General features: G+C 53.3%; 1 protein-coding gene across 1 annotated transcript in view; it reads right to left on the reverse strand.

The window, feature by feature from the left end:
- The window catches only part of RFX4 (regulatory factor X4), a 204,625-nt gene that overhangs the window by 81,422 nt on the left and 121,239 nt on the right, over positions 1–1,964 (reverse strand). The window contains exon 5 of the mRNA XM_004700730.2: positions 1,621–1,682. Coding sequence (XP_004700787.2) covers positions 1,621–1,682 — 62 coding nt within the window. The remainder of the gene's footprint in view (positions 1–1,620; positions 1,683–1,964) is intronic.

Below are 1,964 nucleotides of genomic sequence, written 5' to 3' on the forward strand. Positions count from 1 at the left end.
GGGGAGGCGGTTGCTCAAGGTAGCGGCATTGAGTGTACTTTTGAAACACGTCTAAAACTGAAAGGCAAGTTCTGCCAAGCCTGGATGCCTGTTGGAACAATCGTTTCAATATTTCATAGGTTGGTCCAGGCTGACTTGCTGCTAAGAAATGCCCCTTGAATGGAGTCACCAGGAGTCCCTGGGTGGGCCCACAGTGAACTTGCTGGGCCGCTAACGGAAGGGAAGCAGCCCGGGAAGGCCCTGGAGCCCAGTTCTACTCTGACACACAGGCTCACAAGAAGTCCCCGAGGACTCAAAGGTAACTGTCTGGGTTTCGCTCTTTTGGCTTGGAGTGGAGTCTTCAGGTCCACTAGCATGACCAAGGTTCTAAGCAATCGTAGAGTAAAGCAACCGGTTGCACTCAATGTGTACCCAGCTTCCCCCATCCCCGTAGGCTAACTTAATAATCGACCGTTTCTGAAACACCCTTAAACCCAAACCAGACTCATTGCCCTCAAGTCAACTCCCACTCATGGCGACGCTGTAAGACAGGGAGACCTGCCCGTGTGAGTTTCTGAGACGGTAACTCTTTCGGGGACTAGAGAGCCCCGTCTTTCTCCACAAACACCCTTAGGCACAGGTCTGAAGCAGCCAGAATTGAACAGCGCCTGAGCAGGGGAGGCGAAGATTCCCCGGTATTGACATCCACCTCCGAGACCAGTGTTCACACACATCCTTCTCCCCGCTCAGGTCTTGAGTAAACATCGACTCCTTAATGGCCTTCCCTGGCGACGCTTTCTCTACCCCAACCAACCGACTGCCATCGTCGAGTTGGTGCCGATTCATGGCGAACCCAGGTGGGGTCAGGGTAGACTTAGATCTATAGGGCTTCCAAAGGCCATGGCCTTTGGCATTGGATTGCCAGACCTTTTTACCCAGGTGTCTCTGAGAGGATTCAAATCCTCAACTTTTCAAGGAACAGCCAAGCGCATGGCATGGAGTGTTCAGCACCACCCAGAGACTCCTTACTCACCACTACCACCCTCTTTGACCTCCTACAGCAATCTGACAGTGATGTCTTGCTTCCTCTTTTGTTGTTGTCTTTCCCACAGAATGTATGCTCCATGAGGACAGACACCTGTTTGCCCCTGGACTCCTTGAACCCAGCACCACGTAGCTGAACACAAGAAGGCATGAAGCAAGTGCCACTTGTTCTGTTGACTGAATGGATGCCTAGGAAGTAGGAGGCCCTCACAGTCCAGCTGGACCTTCTGCCCCTCTCCCATGCAGAGACTAGCAGCGGTTGCTTTCTTAACTGTCTAGGGAGACAATCAGAGTGGATAGTTGGCCAAGCCAAGGTCTAAGTAACTGGAAGATGGTCCAAGAAGCCACAAGATGCTCCTTTAAATGATGCCCAAGGCTATTTTACAATGCTTCGTGGCAGGATGGCACAGGCTTATGGTCCTTACAGCTGGGTGGGCCCCTAAGAGATTTACTCCCCTCTTAGTAGTCTTGGAAGAGAGGAGTCCTGGAGCAGGAGGCTCCTCGGTGCTCCCTCCAACCAATCCCTGCAGGAAAGGTCCAGGCTTGGTCTCAAGGCCCAGAGATGTATGCCCTGCCGGTGGAGGGACTGGCACTTACTTTGACTGCCCTCGGGTCCCGAGTCTTCTGGTAGTTAACTGAGGAAACTGCTGCCGGATGATCTGTAAGTCAACACAAGAGACCGTGAGTCACCTGGCAGAGCTGGAAGCACGTTGTTGAATTGTGCAAGTGAGCCACCGTTACAGAGAACGAGGGAACACATACCCTTCATATGGTCCTGGCTGGTGAGGAGGCCCTCTGGACCATGGGGGAGATGGCTCAAGCTTGGGGCTGGGGCGTGCTTAGTTGATTGTGGGGCTCTGGGTCCTGGCCCACCTGTGCTTTGCCCACTCCCACTCACAGGAAGACGCCATTGGACCAAGCAGGATGGTCCTCCCATTAAA

This window comes from Echinops telfairi, unplaced genomic scaffold (genome assembly GCF_000313985.2).
Source record: "Echinops telfairi isolate 266 unplaced genomic scaffold, ASM31398v2 ScPeMD7_2;HRSCAF=8, whole genome shotgun sequence".
Classification (NCBI taxonomy): Eukaryota; Metazoa; Chordata; class Mammalia; order Afrosoricida; family Tenrecidae; genus Echinops; species Echinops telfairi.